The sequence below is a fragment of the Harpia harpyja genome, chromosome 2 (assembly GCF_026419915.1).
Source record: "Harpia harpyja isolate bHarHar1 chromosome 2, bHarHar1 primary haplotype, whole genome shotgun sequence".
In the NCBI taxonomy this organism is placed as follows: Eukaryota; Metazoa; Chordata; class Aves; order Accipitriformes; family Accipitridae; genus Harpia; species Harpia harpyja.
The window spans coordinates 6,382,580-6,404,388 of NC_068941.1; the positions used below are offsets into that span (position 1 = coordinate 6,382,580).

At 41.0% G+C, this 21,809-nt stretch overlaps 1 protein-coding gene across 9 annotated transcripts in view; it reads right to left on the reverse strand.

Moving 5' to 3' along the window:
- PDE5A (phosphodiesterase 5A) overlaps window positions 1-21,809 on the reverse strand; it is a 141,099-nt gene that overhangs the window by 60,236 nt on the left and 59,054 nt on the right. For 2 of the 9 annotated variants that reach the window (XM_052814219.1, XM_052814228.1), the window contains exons 2-3: window positions 19,066-19,419; window positions 16,172-16,274 (exon numbers count right to left, since the gene is read on the reverse strand). In XM_052814219.1, coding sequence (XP_052670179.1) covers window positions 16,172-16,254 — 83 coding nt within the window. In that variant the 5' untranslated portion in view covers window positions 16,255-16,274; window positions 19,066-19,419. Of the gene's footprint in view, window positions 1-3,599; window positions 3,688-5,446; window positions 5,664-5,712; window positions 5,997-6,049; window positions 6,275-6,470; window positions 6,804-7,125; window positions 7,504-16,171; window positions 16,275-19,065; window positions 19,420-21,809 lie in introns of those variants that run through there. The other 7 variants (XM_052814210.1, XM_052814202.1, XM_052814254.1 and 4 more) reach the window with 7 other exon arrangements.

The following is a 21,809-nucleotide window of genomic DNA, read 5'->3' on the forward strand; positions in this document are numbered from 1 at the left end:
GTTAAGTTCACACCTGCCTGGAGACCTCACGTAAGTCTTAGGCACCACTTCAGTTCCACTTAAATTTCTAAAATAGGGGTTAAGTAGGACTTAAGTGGTGCAGAGGCTTTGGGATGGCTCTCTGTGCTGGGGTGAGTTCACCATAATGCACAAATAAATGGGAAAATATATATCTTTTACTAAGCAAATGTATTTTGTGGTTATATTTTCAGTGCCAGACCTAATACAAAATTACAACCATTGAGTTATTCACAAGGGCCAGTTGAGTAGGGCTTCTTTTCTGGCACTTTGTAAATAGCTCCTATTGTATTTAATGCCTTTTTTTTTTTCTTTTCTTCAAGTGAATCAAATAAATGAGAAAGCATTCCATGTAAATTTATGTATGTTTCGTTGCCAGTAAGGAAAGAGAAAGACTTGTATTCAGTGGTTTTATTAATTATATTTATTCATGACAAAAGCAAAATGCTTCCTCTTTAATGGTGAAGATGAATATAGGTGGTAACTTATTAGTTCAGGTCAAGAATGTATTGTCTAAAATTGCTTTGTGTGTAATTCTTGATCCGAGTCATATATTCCCACACAATTCAGCTTTAATCTAGCATTCAAATAAGCATGAATATAGGCTATGATGTACTTTATTTGATCTGAAGACATCATAGGTGACGTACCATCAATTTCATCCTTGTGCAGAGAGCTAGCACAATGTCTGCACAGTATGGAAGTCTCACTTCAGCTTCAAAATTAGACTGATTGGGATTTTTATTTTATATATGTCACCTTTGTCCTAATCTTTTACAAAGACATGAATTTCCTCCTCACGTGATGGTTCTTCAACAGATGCCCAACACAAAACTTCCATGAACTTCTACCATTTAGAAATAAAAGAATGGTGTCTAACTTTCTTGTCTCCCACAGAGGCAATGTATGCTTCAGCTCCACTTTTCTTCCCAGTTGCCAGAAATTTGACCCTGTTCTCTAAAGTCTTCCTAGTAAGAGCAAAAAAAATGGAAATGAGCTTTCAAATGCCTATTGGCATTATCAAAAGTACTGTAATATGATAATAAAGTTACCCTGAAACAAAAGAAGGCAAAGAGAGATGTTAACAGCTAAAGTAGTTCACCCCATCTTATTGTCTACCTGTCCTCTAAGGTTTACCAGTTGTATTTTAATTAATGTATTGTGCATGCCCATTTGTTTCTTTATTATCTAGGGCAAACAGTACCTAGTAAAAGCACATGCTCCTTGTAGCTGCTCAGTACTATCTGCTGACTAGTTTATCTTCACACCAAAGATTCTGTGTAGGAGTTCAGGCTATAGCTTTTGGGGAATTAAAGACGTAAATTGCTAGTAAGTGATTTCTTATTTCTCAAGTGGCAGTTTCTTCAGTCTACAGTAATTGCTGCTTTAGACATTGGTTCCAAAATACTTCGGCACACACCTAGCTTTATTTCCAAGAATAAATGCCAAAAATACTTAATCACATTTACAACTTCATAAATGTGGGTAACATTCCTTACCTTCCTGAGTGCTTTTTGAATCAGGAGTTTAAAATATTTTAGGATGATCTTAATACTTTGCAGTTATCAAGAAAGGCATAAGGATATGGATACATTTTTTATAAGTGGGACAACTACAGAGATCATTAGACCAACAAGAAAACTTGCCAAGATTTCATAGAAATCGATTTTTTTTTCTGTACTTCATTCTCAGAAAAGCTCTGTAAACATCTAATAAAACAAAGTGGGAGAAAATATTCTGATCCCTGCATTAACACCACTACTTCTGGTGGTTTTCAAGCCATGATCCAAACAATCAGTGGGTCTGCAGTCCTCTTGTAAATGCTTCGCATAGGATAACTTAGCAAATCAAGTCCCCTTTCAGCATATTCAAACAATTTGCATAGGATTCTGTGCCGCCACTGGAAAACTGTTAGGGGTCCTTCAATCATAGAAGTTTAAAACCCACTGCCTACTTACCAAGGTCATGTTAGGGATGAATATGGCTCATAGCTGTATATTTTTAGGATTAATTTTTTTTTGTATGTCAGTAATATCTTTTTAAGAAAAAACGTAGGCCAGAGCACATTTCAATACAGAAAATCTTCAATAGCTCTATCTCTGAAAATTGAATTTTCATAGAGTTGCTCCAAAAATTAATTTCTTTTCAATTAGAAAAAATTAAGCACACATATATTACCAAACAAAACAATGACATAATGCATATGACATATATTTATGAGATTAAACATCAATAGCTGGCTCAAAAGGAAAGACATTTTATAAAAGCCCTCTAGACACAGATTAGAAGGCAAACGTCCTAAGTAATTTACTTCTGCAGGCAGCACCTTACAAACTGATTGTCCACCAGCCATCAAGACAACAAAAAAACCCCACAACTGTACTTGAGGGTTTTTGTAATAAGTAATAAATGTAATTGATATATTCAAGTTGTGCAATCTCTGAATTCCAGCAAAATACAGCTTCCCAGTAAACACCACTTCTGGAATCCTCAGTGAAGCGCTATGAAGTACCATGCTGTTAAGGACATTTATTTTTCCAAATACAACCCCACCTTAATTCATTTGTAAATATTTCCCAACCCCGCTAATAAGCCAAGATGTATTTATAACAAAATAATGTTATTTCCAGTGAAAGCCATAAAAGACTTCGGTTAATACTTTGTATCTACCATGCCATACATTTAGGAAACCAGACAAAAACTGCTTGGAACAATGCAGTTGCCTCTAACCAAGAGGAGAATTTTTACTTTGGCTGTTTTGGCAGTCTGCTGCTTCTGATCGCAAAGAGCACTAAGAGAATCACTCCCATATTTTTAAGAGTAGGGACAAACAGGAAGACAGAAATACAAAAGTATTCCACAGGGCGTTAAAATAAGTATGATGTTTGAACATGACAATGCGTGGATATTTTTTTTTTAAAGGAACATAAAAAGATAAAACTTCAGGAAGACAAAAAGGGTAACGAATTCAGCCGTAAATGTGGTACAATTTTGTGACAAAAAAGGCTGCAGATTATGCCTTTATAATGTCTAGTTAGAACAGTTATATTTGTAGCAGCAGCTACAAGGAGCCTTTTAACAACAGTACGGGTAAACATAAGACACAATCTAAAAGAAGAATAATTTTACTTCAAAATGTTTCTGCTTTCTGGGAAGCTGGAATATGACAGGCAATTCTAAAACTTTGAAAGGGGAAAAATTACAAGAGGTGCTGAAAAAAAGGAATAAAATAAATAGCTTAAATTTAGTAGGAGCTAGGCATTTAGAAACTCTTGAACCCATATGTGTGCAGTAACAAACTCTTCAGCCAGAAAGTTTGTCAACTAGCACGCTGTATCACTAAGTGAACCAAATTCATCACGTCACTGAGTTTGCTGGTGACACACTTCCCCTTTGCTGTTCTGCACTTTGATCATACTGTAACAACACTACACGGATAATAGCTATTTATATTATCTCTGTATACCACTTGTCTCCCTGGTACAAAATAAAGTAATAAATAACTGATTCTGTAGCTTCCTACTCATGGGATCACAGTTTATTCACATACTCGAAGAAGGGAGCAATTTAAAGCTATTCACCTGGATTACATGCTTGTAGGGTTGCAACCTTGCACTGTACAGGTGGAAGTCAATCAGCATAGCCTTATCACAGAATATGTCAGTCCACCTAGCCATCAAAGGTTTGAGGAAGGCAGTAATGTGGCCTGCCTGTCGACGCTATCAACCTTGAGGCGTTGCAGGATCAAAATACAGGGTGTAAGCCATTTGTATATACTTATCTTCTACAAGACATTTTAGGAGAGAGAAGGAAAGCAGATGCAAATTTGTTAAGTAGACGACCTGCAGCCCTTCTCCCCAAGAATCCAGAATATGGACTGGGGAGCCCAGCAACTCTTGACAGTTGTCACGTTATGAACAATAGTTAATACAAACTAACTGAATAAAAAGAAATGTTTTCTTTTGAAGTGCCACCTTGCCAGAAAATATGATTTTTATTTAAACCATGAAAACAGATACTAATATCAAACTGACCTATGCAAAATGGAACAAGAGGTAACTTAACTATTCAATGACTATATGAGGTGATGAGACTCCCATATTTTAAAAAAAAAACAGCAAAACAAATCTGTAGGCTTAAGACCACCCAAAGCATTTATTTTGTAAGTATTATTTAGACACCTAATTAAAGCATTTTTTCTGTGGGAATTACCAAAAGAACTGCTGTATAAAACACTATGGGAATTAATTAATTGCAGAGAAAAAAATTATTTAATATCTATCATAAAATTCCTAAATTAGGTTCTGATTCAAAGCTCATTACTATCAGTGGAAAGGGCTTCTATTACTCTGTAATAAATGGTTGAGCTGGTGATCTTTTCCTATTCCTGTGTATAAATATTTAAGAAATGGATACAGAAACTATCTTTATCCATTAGCAATTGTGCCCCGCAATGTGAAGTAGAATATCTCTCTGTGCTCCGCAAGACACCAAATGAACTAACTTCTTGGTCTATTGCTTTTAGGACCTGTGAGGACTTTGGCATAAGCAAAACAAAAATGAGAAGCAGTAAATTAAGATTAGAAAATAGCTGAAACTAGTTCAAGGAACACTGCTTTACTTGACAGAGTAAATATAATGCTAAGTAACAGAACATTAACAGCATAGTCTTTGTTCAATGTATTGCTGTTGTACAAAGATTCATCTAGAAGAAAGCATGGCATTAAATTTCAGGGTTTTTCTCTTTTCAAGCTCTAAATAACACTACAGTGTAGAACATTAAACCTTTTTACAAAGTACGTCAGTTCTTTCAAACCGCTCAGCTTTACGGGATATCATTTTAGTGAATAAAATTTGAACCAACATACAGCCAAGTAATTTGTCATTTGTCTTTTCAAATACAAACTTACATATAGAAGAGGTATTCCTTATTATATAGTTATAGTTTTCTATTTACACAGTAAGGACAAAAAAACCCCAAAGCATTCCATACAAGACAGCAAAGAAGAGAGTTTTGAGACAAATGCAATATTTCCATCACTTCAAAAACATCACAGAATTGTTGCCAAGCAAGAACTCAAAGTCAACAGTTTTTCTACAAAGCCCTCTCTAAATGCAGAGGCATCGCCATCACGGAGACATGACTGAATTGTATTTTGTGAACTACTGCCTATTTCAGACCCACACAAACACAAAACCGTGTCTTAGCATTAAAAAAAAAAAAAAAAAAAAAAAAAAAGACTAACCAAACCTCTCCATGGGGAAAACAAATCTGACACAGCGGTTACTATTAATTAGCATTCCTATTTGTTCAATACTACTTCCAGTTTCCAAAGGAAGTGTGACAGGCTGAACTAATAAAATGCTACTTCTCAAAGCTGCTAACACCCTATTTCCTGGGCAAACAAGCTACCCTTCAGTTACATACCATGTGCTAGTGTTCTGGAGAATATCAAGGTTAACTGCTTCCATCTATGCATCCTACACCTATGCACAGCCTTTTTAAAAAAAAAATAAATCAAGATTTAAAGGACACTTTTAAAGGCATTTTTATTATTTTTCTGTTAAATGAGCCTAAGGAAGAAGCAGCAGAAGAAAGGGGACCGCATGACAGATGGCCACAAGAAAGCAGGTGACCCCTGAAGCTTTCTAGCTTGCTGCGAGTCAATTATTAATGGGGATTTCTCTTCTTACCGCCCCATCCCATGCAGAGGGGAGCAGCAGCAGCAAGACCTCATTCAGAATGCCTCCATCCCTGCTAAGTGACTTGGGAAGGAAGTCGGTCAGCAGCGGCGAGCAGATGGTGCAAGCGGAGCCAGCGTCCGAGGAGCGAACCACAGCACTGACTAACCCGAGCTCTCCGCTAAGATATACCGTGGGAGCCGCAGCTCGCCCGTGCTCTGCATCCCCACTGCTTTGTTATCGGAAAATATTCAAAATGGAAACCTGACTCCACTTCTAAAAATAGCCCAATTTACTCGCTTTCAACTGGAAGTCCCACTGCTGAAGTGCGGCAACGGCGAGCAAATACCTCGTCTGGTCTCCGAAAGGCAGCATGTCAAGCCGGGGGAAAAAAAGCCCAGAGGAGCTCTTCAGGTCTTGACATTCGGCTCGGTGCAAGAACCAGCACGCCGAGGAAAGGCGGGCGCGGAGAAGCCGCCCCCGAGGAGCGGCGCGGGGCGCCCGCCAGCTCGGCCGGCCCCGCGCTGCCCCCTGCCGGGCCACCCGTTCCCCCGCTCCCCGCGGAAGCCCCGCGGAGGCGGTGCGGCCGGCCCCCGGGGGTGCACCCCCCCCGCTCCCCTCCCTCCCGCGGCGCCGGGGTGCGGCACGGCTGCCCCAGCTGCAGGACCCCGCTCCCCTCGGCGGCTGCGCTCCGGCTGCCGCACCCCGAGGCGCTCAGCACCCCCCCCCCCCCCGCGTCCCCCTCCTCCCGGCTCGAATGCAGCACGTACAGCCGGCTTCGGCGGCCGCTCACGGCTTGTCAGCCCCCTTGGCGCTCAACCCATCGCCCGCTCCGTCCGGTGACCGCCGACATGTCGAAAAGGTGACAAGCCCGCAGGGCGACTGAGCTCCTCGGGAGCAGCGCTTTGTTTTGAGATTACCAAGTAACGGCATAGCCCGTCCTCCCGAAGAGCTCAGACGTTATCTGAGGCTTCGACATACTTCCATCTAGTTCGCAGGGCAGGGGAAAAAAACATATGTTGCTTGCTACTCAAGAGAAGTTGACTATGTCTGTTTTAAACCCGGGAGAACACAAAATAAAAGAAGTAAAAGCCCAGGGCGGGGCGCTCCGAGGCGGGGGTGGCTTCCCAGACCTGCGAGCGCTCGGCTCGGGTCGCGGGGCTGACCCTTCCCGGCAGCGGGCCGGCGGCAGGCTGCGAGAGCCCGCGGAGAAGCGCCTGCATGTGCACCTCGGTGGCAGCCGCAGGGAGCTGCTGCTTCTTGGTTTCAGTTTTTGCTCTTGCGAGGGTGGGGGCGGCGAGGGGCTGGGGGGGGGGGTGACACTTTTTTCTTTTATTGTCTTGGGAGACAGCAAGGGGAAATGGAACAGCGAGCTTTTGCTGGGAAGCAAGGGTCTGCCTCTATCCGCCGCCGCTCCGGTCTTACCTCGTAGCTTTCCTAACAAAGTAAGAGCGGGTAAAGTCGCCGTGATCGTCCAGCCACGCTTCCACCGCTTCCTGCTCCGGCGGGGGGGGGCAGGGGCGCTCCATGCTCCGCGCTGCCTCCTCCTGCCGCCGCCGCGGCTCTCGTCGTTTATTCGCCCCCCTCCCGCTGCCGATGCCCTCGGCCCGGCGGGGGGGCCGTGCTCCCACCCCCTGCCTTCGCCTCGCTCCCAGGTGTGCGGCCGGCAGGAAGCCCGGTGTCTGGCCAGGGCCCCAGCGCCGCGCCGGCGGCACCTCAGCGCATCTCCGGCCCGGCCGCCCGTCCCGCGGCGGACAACCGGCTCCACCTCCGCCGCGGCCCCGCAGCGCCCCGGGGGGCTGCCGCGCCCCGGCCCCGCCCCGCCCCGCCCCGCCCCGCCCGGTCCCACCGCGGAGGCACCGGTGGGAAGCCCCGGCCCCGGCCCCGGCCCCGGCCCCGGCGATGCCCGGCGCGGCGGGCGGGCGGGGGCGTGTGTGTGTGCGGCCCGGGGCTGGCGGGTGTTCCGCGCCGAGGCTGAGCTGGGGCCGTCGGCCCAGGCAGTCGCCACGGGGCTGGGGAAAAAAAAAGAAAAGCCATGAACAAGTAAATTGCTCTGCCGGAGTCTGGCAAAGGGGTTTTTCTCCCCCGCCTCCACTTCACAGTTATTTTCGTTTCAAGGTATGGCCTGTTCCAGCCCGCTTCGAAAAAGTGGTAAATCGGCTGTCGCTTTGGAGTATTTCACTGTTGGGTGTCAATATATGATCTTTGACAGACCTCAGCCTGGATATGAGCACTAAAGCCCCAGCGTTTCAATCCTTCATGCCTACGGCGAGGCTTTTAGATCCATTTTAGACACTGAATAAGCACAGCCCAGCTGTGAAGGTGCTCCAGACTCACAGCTCCTACTTTCTCTAATATTAGACAGCCAGGGTTGAAATTTTGGTTAATGCTGAGCATCACTTTCATGTATTGTAGTTCCATTCTGAGATATGCATGTGCACACATTTATAATAGTTTATAATCTGCATTCACAAAAGACCTTGCACAAAGTGTGATGCGCAGGTATGGTTTCCCATGTCGTCACATGCAGTACCTTTGAAGGTAAGATATGGGTAACAAATAGCAGCATGTTTCTGGGGAAAGGGGTATACTGGGTCTTTAAAATTATTCTCCTGTGTAATCAATTGAGAAATATCATATCAAATGTTTTCTGCCACTCTGAAACCCCTTTCAGTGTACGCAAGGCAGTGTGCTTCAGATAGAGCAGGCATCCCGGCACACCTTAGCAATTTTTTTGCAGTGTGTACAGAGGCTTGACTTACTGAGAGATGGGATTCTGCAGCCTGAGAAGGGGCAGCAGCAAAGGGATTAATTAAGAGCCTGTCCATGAGCTTGGGGGGGAAAGTTTTCTTTTCCATGTCTTTGTGTCACGTCTGTGCATAACACTCACTTGGACATGTATGTCTTTTGGCTGTAAGAGTTTGTGTGTAATATGAGGCACACAGAAAGGGAAGTTTTATGTGAACGGTACTCTGTTATAAAAGGAATCTCAGGAGAAATGTACATGGTGACCAAAGAGCAAATGGGAAGATAAAGTGTAAACCAGTTAAGACATGCTGCAAGAGTCAAGCCGCTATTCGAGGCAAAGAGAAATCTTTCAGCAGGGAAATACAGAATTACGAAGCAAACTGCATAAACAGACAACATGGCAATAAATGAAGCCAATGTTTAGTGTCAAAACCTGGAAAGTGTGGTATGTTAGAAAAAAGAAAAGAAACCTGTCATGTAACTCATAGGTTTCTAAATTAACCGTTTCATTTCAGGAAAAGGTTTTTGAGGCTACAGTAGACATGGCAATAAAAGCATCTAAGCTAGGCAAAGCTTTTGGAAAATAGCACTATGTTAGAATGCTTAAGAAGTATAACAGAAATGTAAACCACGCAATTATAAAATGCAGATTTTATAAATATCTGAAATGCCATTCCCTGAGTGGTCTCCTATGGAATATTGATCATAGTACTGGTCATCCCATCTCAAAAAGCAATTGCAGAATTATCAGAGGTGATCTAGACAGGGAAAAACAAGAACGGTGAAACACATGGAAATACCTTTTCTGTAAAGAGGCAGAAGGAGTTTGTTTACAAAAGGATGAATACAAATATATAATTTCATTACTGGTATTTAAAAATTAAGATAGGATTTTCTCTCTGTCTCATAGGAGAATAACAAGGTAACGGTCAATGAAATTATGTCAGCTGCAATACATAGCATCTCATTTTATGTAATTAGGAGTAGCACTAATAGAAATAAGCATTTATACCGTAGTAACATCCAGTTAGCCCCAGTCAAGAACTAACTATTGTACTAAGCACTGTAAACATGTAATTTTAAATACCAGGCTAGCTGAGAAGCAGACAGCATCCCTGCACTTCATGCCACAAGGTACTGGGACCCTTGGGTGAAGCTGCCTCTACTGTGGACAGCTGCCCAGGCTGGGCCAGTATATGTACGTATGACAGTGTACCAAAGGAGGGGGAAGTTGGGTAGTGCAACAGCACTGTGCGCTTTGCTCGGGTTGACAGCCACGCCATTATTTAGCCTACAGATAAGAATCGGTACAGCGAATGCAAATGATTATCTTCCTGTGAATTCGATGGCAAAGCAGCAGTTCAAACAATTGCTACCCAAGCAAAGGATAGCATAGTCTTTCCCAAAAGAAATAAAAATGGAACAGTTAGGGGAAAAAAGGGATACTTTCTCTGTATCCGATGAATTTCCATGAATAATAATGAACATGCTGTTTTCATTTTTAAGGTGACAGGAGGGGATGGAGGCCAAGCATAACAAAGAAGTGAATGGTAAAAGTGGAAAAAGTCTTCCATGATTTTGGCTTCCAAAGTGGTCTGAAAAAGCTCCGTGTATCTTAGCTCACACCCAGCTTTCCAGTTTGTTTCCAGAACTCAGATGATAGAATTGATGTGCAGTAGCTGTAAACCTGGAAAGGATTTGTAGTAATGGCCTACAAATAAATATGTCCGGTTCAAGTTTAAAAGCTGCTTGTGGCAAAGCAGTATGCTTGAGAGCTCAGTATTGAAGCCAGGATGCTTTTCCAGCAGTAGGCCATTCTACAGCAGAACTGGTTGATGGAAAGCTTTTTAGCTGAAGTCTTTCATTTGTGTATTTTCAAATACTGTCATGTAAGGGGATAAGAAAGGTGGGGGTTTTTTGTATGCCCAAGGTACATAAATTAGAAATGCTGCTAACTCATGATAATTAGTAAGAAAAAATATGGAAGTATGTAATCAGAGAAGAAGTATTTATGTGATATTTTATGCTCAAAGAACTCTATATTTATTTAAACTTATTTGAAAGTAATTTATTTCTATAATGTTTCCCTTTAAAAGAGAAGAAAATAAGGTTTCAAATGTCGCCATAGTTGACTTATTTGTCTGACTTACTCATTAGATGAATTGGAGCAGCATTTAGTGGGAATTGGCTGTCTTTCTACCATCCCTTAAATCTGGAAAACAGTTGGTCCATTTTGGCTCCTAAAACAAGTTTAGGGCTGTACTGTATTGCCAGTGAGGCTAGAATATGATAAGGTAGAGGAAACTATTCCGCTTCTTTATTAGCCAGCACTTTTACACACACATGCAAACAGACACGCAGTGGAAGAATCCTAATATTAGTAAAGCAAGTTTCCATTTCCCATCCATTATTTAAGTTGCATAAAGAGAGTAAAATAGCAACCAAAATCCAATTCATTTAAAATCTAATTGTTACTTTAGTGATGAAAATACTAAATCATGAGAATGCCTTATCAGTTTATTCTCTCAGTCCTTTCCAAATAATTACTGGAAATGCTTCCCAAACAAACATAGCCATGCAGAGCTGCTCACTCATTGCATAACCTGCCTTCTCCTCTGGGATAACATTGCATATGTCCTACAGGAAGCCATGTAAAATAGTAGCTTCCTCCTATTTTGATTTGAACATGATTGAGCATTTGCGTCAATCAAAGTACCATGCGAAATTACTGTTAACCTCAGGAAAGCAGCAGCTTCTCAAAGTTGTTTGTAATACACAGACATTTGTCTGGAAAACACTGTCTAACTTTATCTCCTGAAAAATGTAATTTAGAATTTGAGTTTAACATACTAGCATTTAATATGTCAGCTGACCAACATGCCCAAATTTTAACCTTTTCTACTTTCTACTGGAAGTCTCAGGATAAACTTGAAGACTGTTACCAAGTCTCTCTCTTTCTCAGCCTTCTCTCCCTTAAGCTAAGTAGTGCTACGTCTTTCAGTTCTTCCTTGAATGTCATGTTTTCCAGCCCTTTGATCATTCTTTTTCACTTTGGATGTTTCCCAGGTTGTCTCTACCATTCCTGCAGGGTCTCACCAAGCTAGGATCAAGTAATCCAGTTGAATGCATATCAATACTAAATGAAGTGGTACCTTGTGGGCTATATTCCTGCTAATACAGTCACCCATGGATATGACTTCTTGGCAACAGCCTGGTATTGCTGACTTGTGGTGACCGACTGTACCCTGTGTTCCCTTCTTCTACATACTTGCCACGTAGTCAGGTGTTGCCTGTGCACCTGCTTACTTCTGCCTAACTGTATTTTCTTGCTCTTGAACCTTTTTAATTTCATCCTGTGCTTGCGATCCATTTCTCCAATTTATCAGGATTATTTTTAATTCTATGCCTGTCCTCCAACGTGCACCAAGCTTAGTGCAAATTTGCTGAAGGGCGCAGGTCTGGGCAATGATTGGGTATGATGCAGGTAGGTGAAATTGTAGGTGGACTTCTTAGTGTCATTACTGGTTTAGCTAGCTAGAGCTTCTGGTGCCGACGTGCTAGAAGCATATCTTCAGTGATCGTGCAGACACAGCCCTGATCTAATAGGGAGATGATGCCATGGTTGTATTGTGTGGAATAACAACAAATGCAATGCGTTGACTGATTCAAATGGGCTATAATCCCCGGAACTGTGCACCCAGGTAGTCCATTTCCAGTTACATTCAGCAGACCCTTTTGGGCTTCTGACATGTTGAAAATTGAAGCTGTGATCAACCTGTTCTTTCTTTTAATGAACACATAGAGTTTGTCAGAGTTTAAATAGGAGGTAGTAGGTAAGTAGGAAACTTGTGTAGGCCAGATTTCATGCCAAGCCCTTCTCAAATGCATAACAAACCCCTTTTTTATTGACATGATACATAGGTTATTTTTAAAGAGCTTTTTAGCAACTACTGGCTAGTTAGTTATTTTCCATTAGCAGTTGCTCTTACTAGTACTTTTACTAGTAATTGTGATTTTGAATTGAAATATTGGTTTTGTACGTAGACTTACAGATAATTATGAAGTCAAATTATAAGGGGCTTTTTTCCTAATTGTGGTTGTTGGGAGAAGGAGACTCAGTGATGAACTTTATAAATCAAAGATTAGTCAGATGTTTTTCAAGTACATATCCTTGCAATTTGGACCGTGCTGTTTGGGATCGTATGGGCAGCTTAAGCATGTGTGAGGAAGAAAACCCTGACTCCACTGGAGTAGTGCAATAGCTTTCACTCATGTCGATGGATCCAGAATTTAATTCAATTCACAGCTTCAATCTCTCTCTGCATTCTCAATTGACAGTTATAACGAGTTGCCCCAGTTCCTGGTAGCTAAAGGCATCTTTCCCACCAGCATGCAGCTCTATGCTATTCTTCTCTTTCTTTCATGTTTCTTAAACATAACGCTGCTTCACTCGAGGCTTTGCAGCAGATAAATTCTGTGTCTGAAGAAGAGAGCCGGATACATATGAAAATCTGTTGAGGATCTGACCAGCATTGGCACAGTAGGCAGCAGGATACACAGCTCAATGTTTTCTGCTGTGAGTATTTGCATAACAGCATGCCAGAAACGGCTCATGGGGGGAATACTCTCGTGGGGGAAAACAAGAAGTAAATCCACAGCGGTTTGAAATACATTACTCTTATGAAGGTCTCCCCATGTTTTCCTAATAAAGGGCCATGGAACCTCACCCAGCAATTCAGCATTGATGCAGGGTTTTAGAAAGACTATTGTTTTTATATAGGGATCCGTATCCAACACGACCCCAAGTATGTTGTTCACACAGTTAGTTTTCCTTGCTGCTGAACATTTCTACTGGTTTTCCTTTGCATTTATCTGTCTTCAGTAGCAAGTATGGAGCCTATTATGTTTTTTTCCAATAGATTAGAGAGCCATCTACTCTCTCATTTCTCTATTCATAGACCATAATTCTCTGTTAAATTTCTCACATATTAACCTAACAATCGGAGATTCTAAAGGCTCCCTATCATCGCAAATTATTAGCATCGTTTCTCTCAGTAAAGCCCTTGGTTTTCTGGCGATGGTTTTTTTCAGCACATTTTCCCAGTAATGAGCTCTCTGACACCACAGAGGGGTGTAATAGCACCAACATCTCCTACCAGCCTTCCCCCATCTTGTACAATAAGAATAACTTTTGCCTACACTGAATAACTTTTGCCTACACTTTGCTCTGAGAACGCATGTCTGCTTGGGTCTACTATTACTGTTTCTTTTCTGAGTCACTGTTTTTCACAAAATCATTTTCCATCTTTGGCATGAGACCAATTTTCTGTGTTATTTTAATGAACAACTTTGTCTTCTCTGTGTTAAAATATAGTCCAGACCTTATTAAGTGATCTTAGTTGGTCTATATTAATGGCCTGCCCTTCCCATTATGTATCACTTCATAACTTTTTGTAATTTGCAGCTTTTTCCAGCAGTAATTTTATATTTTTGTTCAGATCATTCAGTATGGTTTGGGTCCATTTAGTATGGACCACACTGATGTTATACATTGCTGGGGTTTTTACCAAAAATGCTGAGAAGTTGTGAGCCAAAGCCCTACAGAAATCTTACAGAAGTTTCCTTTATCAAACAAATTCATAATCTCATGGGAAAATAGGAAGGGTTTTTTTTCTGACAAAACCCATTTTCTATGTTGACTGGCGTTAATTGTACTATCATCCTTTAATTGTACACTGATTGCTTCCTGTACCAGCCTTTCCATCAGTTTTCCTGACATTGATGTCAGGCAAAATGATCTGCAATTTCCTTATTAAATAATGGAACAATGCTTGCTTCTCCTCTGTCTTCAGGAACTCGCATGGGATTTCAAGACATGTTTTTCTTAGTTTGGTTCTTTTTAATTTTATCTTACTGAGGTTTAGGGTTAATACCTGTTAAACAGGTATTATTCTACTTCCTGATATTTTGGAATCTTAGTAGTGAACATACGAATTTCTGCTTCGATAGATCACGTGAGGAATAGTTTAGTGGCACAGAGCTGGTTAACCTGCACAGAGCTGGTTAATCTTTCTAGTACTGTTTGTTACTATCACTATGAAATCTTCATAACCTAGGACATAACATTCACAAAAGTGTATATGCAGTTAATTTCATTGTTTTCTATCTTATCATAATGAGTAAAACTGCTGTTTACTCATTGCCCTGGAAACTCTGTGAAGCATCTGCTGTACACTGAGGTGCCCAGAAAATTTGTATCACATTGCAGTCCTGCTACAAATAGATAAAAGCAATAAATTTGGCTAGTGCTAAAATTTTAAAGCATTTTATGAATCGAAAATTATACTCTCTCACTGACTTTATTTACTTAGAGTAATAGAAGTCTTGATCTTGTCCAGACCCCAAAGTAATTAAAGTGTTGAACATTTCCTATTGATCTATGTGGAAGAGATTTCTGAAAGATGAGGTGTTCCTTTGACCCAGTTTGCACTGTGCTTAACTGAATAAATTAACTCTTTTTGACCCATTAGGAGGAAATATACTTCAGTAAAACTGTGATTTGATTTACTCCTGAGAACAAACATCACTGGTATTCTGTATCCATCACTGGTTCTGGAAAAATAATAATGAATTAAAATCATCGCTATAGTTTCTAAAGACCACAACTGGAATCAGGACTTCTTTGTACTGGAAGCTGTACCACAAGTATATCTCTTGCTTGGGTGGGAATTTCATCAAATATTCACATATTTTTTTAATTTATGGAAGGGGGCGGGGGGGGAATGGAGGTTTGCACCCAGTCCAATACAGAGCCTACAAGTAAACACAGAATATATCACTGAAGTATTACGCAGTGGGCATAAAATTGTTTTTGGGGCACAGGCATATACTGGTAATTAAGGAAAGTGTTAATCTGTGATTGTGAAAGATCAACAAAAAATTAAACAGTAAACAAAGTGAATAGAGAGATTACTTATGTATAACATTGATATTATAATCTAAAGGTATAATCACAAAATCTTCATTGTTCTGAACAAGCAAGGAAAATGTGTAAGAGATTAGTTTGTAACTAAGGCTAACTGCAGCACTGCTAAATGGATATATTGGGCTTGTATGGCATTTTAATTATACTCAAAAACAAAATGTATGAGAACCATCAGATTGAAAAGAGGTTGTTATACGTGAGTGTGTGTCTGTCTATTTTTGGATCCCATTTGATTTTTTTCAGAGGGGTACGGCATACTCAGGATCCTTCCATTTTCTCCTTCAGTTTTCATGCCTATCCCTCAAGACATCTGTGGTGTAGACATTTGTTCAGCCAAGGGAGTCTCAATGAGTGTATTCACAACGTACCATTGCTGATCCCAAATCAGCGGCAATCTGATGAAGAGGTGTTCCCCACAGTGGCTATTCATGCTGCCTCATCTCTCTTTTTTTAAGCTTTGGCTCACCTAAGGACCTGGAACTCTCAGAACCTTTTGATACTAGGTAACTAGTTTCTGTCTGGTACATAAAAAAGAACAAAACTATTAGAGCTAATCAGTGACATGGATCTTTAGACTCTCCCATCAAATAGCTTGTGTTAGCACCACACTGCCTTCCTGAAGAAGTGAAGTTGTATTTCTCAGGAAAATAGTGAATGATCCAAGAGCTACCAGGTCCAAATTGTCACAGCTACATATCTTTTCACACTTGGTGCTCCATTTCTGAAATTGCTACTTACATTTCATCACTGGCAGGTTGCACACTGTTAGGTTTCTGAGGCAGGGGTTGTCCATGGCCATGTGTTTCTTCAGCATTTAGCATAGTTGGTACTTCATGGGCTGCTGTAAAACCAATACAGATGGCAAAGTGAAGCGATTTTTGTTGGAACACAAATACCATTTGAATCTCTTAAAACCTTTTCTATTAATCAGTGCCCCCCCACCATTAGATCAGTGAGAACAGCAATAGTTGTCACTGGTCCTGTACTACAGATGGCTATAACAAAGTAGAAGGATTATGTGATATGACTTAGGCTTTAGAAAAAGTTTCTGTCATAGCTAAAATGACATCAGATGATTCACTTGGTTTTAGTATTGCGTTTAGTCTTCTAAACCACTGGGGAGCTGATTTTTAATCTATCTGTGCTTCCTATAGCCACGGGGGTTACACAGCTACTTCTGGCAGCTTATACCATGTCCCAGGAGAGACAGAAAGAGTTCTGTCAACAGCATGTTGCGGGCCACAAGTGGCACCACCCGATTCTCAAATGTGGCTGACCTGATCTGGTGTCTTTGCTCCCAAATGGATTATGTGAGCATCTGAAAACAGAACGTACCTAACCGGCGACTGCCTGATCTGCTGGCCTGTGGGCTTGTGGTGAAGGAGAAACTCTGCCATTCAGCCCTGAAAACAGGTAGCTGGCTCATCCCTGAGCAGGGCCAAGCTCATAGGGGTACCCTGAGGAAGCCTGGCAACAGGCAGTTCTGGAGTATAACAGGGATTTAGTGCCTGAATGGGACACCGGTATGGATGTAGGTGGCTCTGTTCATGTCTTTAAGCAGTCGGTTAGATACCTTGGGATTTAAAATGCCAGCAGCGCCGTATTTAAGTACTCCTGGAAGCCACAGCCAAGCCTCAGTGACCAGCTACCTGGGATTTTTCACTGTAAAAATTCAGGCATAAATTTATCTTGGTAGAATATGAAAATGTGAACTGTGGCTTTCATTCTTCAAAAGCAAAAAGTCTCATATCCAAAAAAGGAGGCAAGTACCTGCATGTTAGCTGTAGTGGCACCCCACTTTTAAGGCCTTCAGTGTAGATTTTAGACCAGGGGAGAATCAAACTGTGTGAGAACAAAGCTGGCAGAAAGAGCTAGGTGCACGGGGACTGTGATATGGAAGTAAGCACATAGTTTCGCTAAACTGTTCCAGGTCGGAACAACAATATTAAGGAGACTCTTGATGAGCCTAAAACTTCTTCCAGCTGCTTGCGAGCTACCGGCTGCGCCTGTTATTCCTGCTTTCCGGCTGAAAGTCTGGTCTCTTTTTAGAAACCCTAAGAAAAAAAAATTAATTTTTATCTGAGCTCATTGAATTTATTTTAATTTTATTTATTTCCCAAGTAAAATGGTTATGTGGAAACAGAAGTTTGTGTAGTGTTCTCACGGCTCTAATAATAATATGAGCACCCTTGAGGAAATGAAATGTGACACAGCATGTGCCAGCCTGTGAAGACAGCTGAGCGCTTCCAGGCTACGGCCTGGCTTCTCAGTTCATCCTGCACCAAACACATACATATCCCTGGCTATTTTCCTCCTTTCCATATGAGACCAGATGACAGAGGAGCAAAATGGACTGAAAGGCAGGATTTTTGTGTGTATGGTACATGGCTGTTATCTGTCATTTTGTTTTCTTTTGTTAGTGATCTAGAAGAGGGACTTTCTGTGTTTTATAAGAATTTTATGCTACCTAGAGTGCATGGTAAACACTGCCAGTACAGTGGTAGTAACAGATAAAAGCGTATGAAGAAGAGTATTGCAGTACTGGACTTCAGTACACTCATACAGACTTCAGATTCATTTATACTGTGTGATCTGAATTTGCAAGGTATGCATTTTGATTATAACTGCCCAAATCTATTTTATCTTTGACAGGTGATTTTATGGGTTTTGTGAGGAAAAAACACTGCTGATTAAATTTGTATTGACAGGATTGTATTCTGTACTTACAGGAAAATGGCTACTGCAGCCCCCCCTGAATCACAGCTCTTCCTCTGTTCTTACTTTAAGGTCCTGAGAACCCAAGATAAATCAGGAAACTTTTGCCACTGTATGTTCTTTCAGTGTAAAGGAAACCCAATATGTTATTGATAATTGACCAGAATAGTTCTTTTGATAAATTTACGTCTTCTACCAATCTGCTGTTTCGTGCCTTTCAGACATGGATTGATTTATCCTTCCAGCATTTCTGTCTTAGGCAAAATCTTTTTGTTAGTTTATAGGAGATAAATCACAGCTATTCTCTTTAGTTACTTAGTGGCTGACTTAATTTCTTGATCTCTGTCTGTGTGTGAATAAAAATATGACCTTGTTTTGCTACTTAAAAGTAGTTTGGGGAAATAAGAGAATACAGAGTTGTATGGAAGGAAAACTAGCAAAAGGAAAAAAAAAACAAATCAGTCTTCTTGATGGTTTTGAATTTTTAGTGAGGTTGAAAGATGTTCATTTTATATGGACTAATATTCAATTTAACTGATGCGTGGAGTTTAATATTACTATTAGGAAAAACAAATTTTGCCATTGCTGTAACCCTGTAATTCTATTGCTTGCTGTAGTATGAATTATTTAGAATGAAAAATGTATAAAAAAAGGGATATAAATATATATATATAAACAAAAGGAACAGGAATTGGAATTCTATAGTGCTTATAGTTACTAATAAGGGAAGAAAATAAGGAAATATAGGTTGTTCTTAAACTAGTCAGTAAAGTTGAAAGTGAATGCTGCAAGTTCTCCCAAGTGCTTTTCAGCCATAAAAACTTGTAGAATGTAGATTTTAACACAGATAAAACCCCACAGAGCATTGAGCTGAAACATGCCCAGTAGTATTGTTTTCATTTGCTAACAGTCCTTACATGCTGCGGTGGATCCTGAAGGTTCGGTCTGTTTTTCATTCAAAGTGGCTCAAAGCATGAGGACAGTTCGGTCACTTTACATCTCAGTAGGAAAGCTTCAGATTGAAACAACGTCCTTCATTCAAAAATAGAGCTTCTTTCTTTTTTCTTTTTTTATCCCCAGGATTCTTGCTCCTTCTGAAGAGCTATGCTCATGAATTGTAATATAAAGTAATTTCTGAAGCTCTTACTACAGGTTAATTAAAAAAACCAAAGTGAAACATCTTTCAGTTTGTGTGTTTATCTGTGTCTTTGAATATGTCAGTTCCTTTAACTCCAGGATCCTTCAAATCCACTAGCCAGCATCAGGCAAATCTGGCGGAAAGATAAAGATAACAAAATAGTGTGAACGTCTCAAAAAAATAAGAGCCCCATTGAAAGAGACTAAGTGTTAACGCCCTCATTGAGAGTCAGGATGTCACTGAACATCTCAGGAGAGGACAGTATCCATGCAGGAGAGAGCTTTACAGCCTGCCAGCGCTGGAGCTTCAGCTGCAGCTCTGTACGATCCCAGATAAGTGTTAGACAGTGAGGTCTCTCCTGTGTGGGTTCTTCACTGTCTGCAGTGTTAGTATAATTCAATTAAAAATCTGTCAGTCACAAAATACAAATGGAAAAAATGCGACTGGATTTATTCTGATGCTCTCAGAACAAATGGCTTTCCTGCTTCGGGCTGGAATCTACCTGCTCTCTTGCTTCTTTCCCTCTGCTAAGGTTGAGCTTAAACATTTCTTACCCACTACTTCAAAAAACAGTATGGAGACAGCCTAACTTTCATTTGCCCTCCTATTTTTAGTTTCTTTTTGGAAGGAATCAGAGAAATGTCCCTCTGCGTATTGCCCATCACCCTATAAATACCCTTCCAACTTCCATGTCAAGAGTAAAGTTCTTTTCTGGTATCTCTAGTGTTCTCACCACATTTCACTATATTCTGTTTCATTTGCACTCCTGTCTTCACCAGTGCTTGAAAATACCTTATAGTCTAGTGCAAAAGCACCATATCCTCTCCTATTCAGATCTCCCTCCGAAAACTCTTCTTTCGTAGCATTTAGAAACGCAAGTTAATAGCAATAGAGAGCCATCATTATCTGACCATGCACACTGGGTGGTTCTGGTTTAATGCTGTCCTTTTGAGCTCACTGCACACTGCTCACAGATCTGTGCAGCTTCGTAAAGGTCCTTGGGACACGGACCAGGCCTTTGTGTTTTGTACAAAGTGTTGTTTCTTTTCTCTGGCTGAATGTCTTGACCTTTAAAAGGCAATTCTGAGCCTGTCAAAATATGTTTTATTTAATCAAGAATCTAATTCAGAGATACCAAATCTCTGTTACAGGCCTGAAATTCTCTCTGCGTACTGTTCATGCCAGCCCAACTTCACCCACACAAATGTTCATGAAGCTCAAAAATAAAGAGCTGTAAACACAGAAGAAAAGGCCTTCAAAAAGACGAGAAGAGCTTTTCTTAATATTTACTTTCTTTCTTGTTGACAAAATGGGCAATTTGGGTTCAGGTTAATCTGTTTTTATTCCAAAAATGAGAAAAATATAACTGATATTTTATTCCTCAGCAGAGCAGATTAGTCAGCGAGCTAAACCCAACAAAATGAAATGAAAAAATTTAAAGAAAGCCATTAAAGGTAAAAAGATTTGTGTAATCAACAACAATGTTCCCTTCAGTACAGGACATTACAAGAAAGCTGGTTGTGCTGCAGGCCTTGTTGACTTTCACTGGCTACAAAGTAGAATAGAAACTTTCTACATAAATCCTTGGGTGCTAATGCAGGAAGGTGGCTGTGTAATCTGAGCTGTCTGACCCTGGCAAAGGAGCAGACTGTAAGCTCACTGCCTAAAGAAATAATTATTAAAAAAATCAGAGCTGGGAGGAGAACTTGCCGTTTTATTAATGTTTATCAGATTAAAGAAGTGAAATAACTGAAGCAATATGAGCAGTGAATAAAAGCAGGGGAGTGAAAGGAAAAAATGCTTTTGAAGTGTGCCACGGCCTCTCTCAGAGAGCCTCTCATCGATCTCCCTTCCAATTCATCCTGGCAAACAGCTGGCATGGTGTTTGCTCCGCAGGCAGATGAGCAGCATCATTCATACAGCTGTGCTATCTGGAGCACAGATGCTTTCACTTGCGCTTGGTAGTTCCTAGCCAGCTTCCAGAGTTTTGGCAGAATCATTCACAGATCTTTGACATGCAGAGATGAGACAGATATTTACTGAAAGGGTTATGAAGTTAATACATAGGCTCGTCTTAGTGTTGTCTTTATCAGACTCTATAAAGTCCATCTCTGTGGATCTAGTAGGAAATGATACATGCACATTGCATTAAAATTCCTTCTTGAAAGTTATATATCCTGGAAGTTAAGGAAAGAAGCCCTTTCTGCTTGATTTGTACGTAAGAGTTTTGATGTGCTTGTGAAAGGCACTGATCTGTCACTGCTAGGGCCGAGGTCCTTATCCACAGAGCATGGTGCATGGCTTGCTCTTCAAAAGCCTTTTAATGTGCCTGAATGGTGACTTAGATTTCCTTGTCCTAGATGAGTCTCTGCCTGTTCACATCCCTTGGCTCCCTTAGGTCACTGCAGTTTTGCCAATAGTGAAAGTAGTAATGACTTTCTTATGTTAACACAGTCTACTGGAAAGTGACTGGAATAAAAAACCTCACTTCGTGCACGCTGCCAAACAGCCTCCAGACGGGTG